Source organism: Echinops telfairi, unplaced genomic scaffold, assembly GCF_000313985.2.
Source record: "Echinops telfairi isolate 266 unplaced genomic scaffold, ASM31398v2 ScPeMD7_7469;HRSCAF=8507_0, whole genome shotgun sequence".
Classification (NCBI taxonomy): Eukaryota; Metazoa; Chordata; class Mammalia; order Afrosoricida; family Tenrecidae; genus Echinops; species Echinops telfairi.
The window spans coordinates 45,085,812-45,087,410 of NW_022111372.1; the positions used below are offsets into that span (position 1 = coordinate 45,085,812).

The following is a 1,599-nucleotide window of genomic DNA, read 5'->3' on the forward strand; positions in this document are numbered from 1 at the left end:
GGGGGGCTAGGAGTGAGTGCAAGCAAGGAAGGAAAAGGTACAGAAAAGGGAAAGGTGAAGCTGGGAAGAGAACTAAGAGAGCAAAGAAATGGGGAAAAGATTAGAATCATAGGACGTTGGAGCTGGCAGTATCAGACCCATCATTAAACCTTGATTTCTCACACAGAGATGTATGATAAGCATCAGCTCAGCCAACACAACCCTTCCAAGCCCAACCCCTGCCGTTGTCAATGATGAGACCTAGTAGTGAAGGAATCTCCTCCGTCCACAGAGCTCATCCAGTCCAAAGCTGGCTCGGCCCCCAGCACTGGGGCCTTTGGGCTGGGGTTCCATCTCACCTCTGTGCAGAGAAAGAGAAGTCCATGGCCCCGCTCTGTGTGCACCCATCCCAGAAGGCAGTCCACAGGGCCGTACCTCCTTAGCCAGCCTTCGAGCCTCATAGTAAGGTCGGGCCTTCTCAATACAGCTCCCCAGGTGGGAGCCCTGCGTGTTGAGCTTCCTGGCCGACTCCTGCAGTATCCTTCGATAGGTGGTCCGGGCCTCCTGGCAAAGAGAGAGGGGGGCATGGGCAGAGTGAAGGCACAGGCCTGGTTCCTAGCCCCTTCCTTCTGCCACTGTGTCAAACACGAGGGAGACAGACCAACCCAAGAAAAGGAGAAAAGGACTGACACTCACATCCAGCTGCAGTTCCACCTGGTTGATCTCCTCGCTGGCCTGGTTCAGATGCTCCAGCTCCTCCTGCCACAGAAGGTGGAGAGTCAGAGCAGTCAGGGAGAACAAAGCCTCCCCAGGAACTGCAGGCACCAGAGCACTGTGCGCACAGGGAGGAAGCCTCGCCCCACCAGAGGAAGGAGAGAGACACGGGAGAGAGAAGAGGAGAAATAAAGTGTACAGTCCATGGTGACGACCTCCTAGTGAGAGACCTAGTGCATGGCCTTGTGTTGTCTTCAATTCTATCTTCTTACTGGATGTTAAAACCCTCTTTTTAAAGATGAGAACGCTAACTAGGGTTCAGAAAGGCAACTCTTACAATGTACGGTGGCAGAGATGCCCCGACTCTCTGAATAGACCAACCTTCCAGCACATCGGCTAGCTGGACAGTGTCCTTGCTAGCTAGGACACTAGGTACACTGCACCCCAAACAGTGTAACCTGGGCCAGGGTACAGCCAGCACACATCTGCTGAGCATTTGCCCTAACTCAACACCATGACAGACATAACCAGTAGTGCTGGGATTGTGAGATGTGGAGACGTGTGAGTATGAGAGGGGGCAGCAGGGTCACCTCCCCGAGCAGGAGAAAGCCCAGGTGGGATGCCTGGAACATTTGCTCCCAGACCAGGCCTAACTGGACACTCAGAAAAGCACCCAGGAAAGTGGCTGGAGAAGCAGAGAGAGCAGGTGGTCCAGGTAGACTGCCTGGCCAATGAAAAGCTCTCTGTGACCGAGCCACAGGTGAGGGAACACCAGGCATCAGGGGGAACCTCAGTCTGGTGGCATCGAGTTTGTGTTTCAGGAAAGAGGATCTAAGCAACATGGGGAGACAAATGTGAAGGCTGCTTCGAGTACTGCAGGTGGGAAACAGCAATAGGGAGTAGGGA

At 54.1% G+C, this 1,599-nt stretch overlaps 1 protein-coding gene across 2 annotated transcripts in view; it reads right to left on the reverse strand.

Annotated features, from left to right (window-relative positions):
- SH3BP5L (SH3 binding domain protein 5 like) overlaps positions 1 to 1,599 on the reverse strand; it is a 24,351-nt gene that overhangs the window by 13,335 nt on the left and 9,417 nt on the right. For both annotated transcript variants that reach the window (XM_004696860.3, XM_045284615.1), the window contains exons 3-4: positions 676 to 738; positions 415 to 543 (exon numbers count right to left, since the gene is read on the reverse strand). In XM_004696860.3, coding sequence (XP_004696917.1) covers positions 415 to 543; positions 676 to 738 — 192 coding nt within the window. The remainder of the gene's footprint in view (positions 1 to 414; positions 544 to 675; positions 739 to 1,599) is intronic.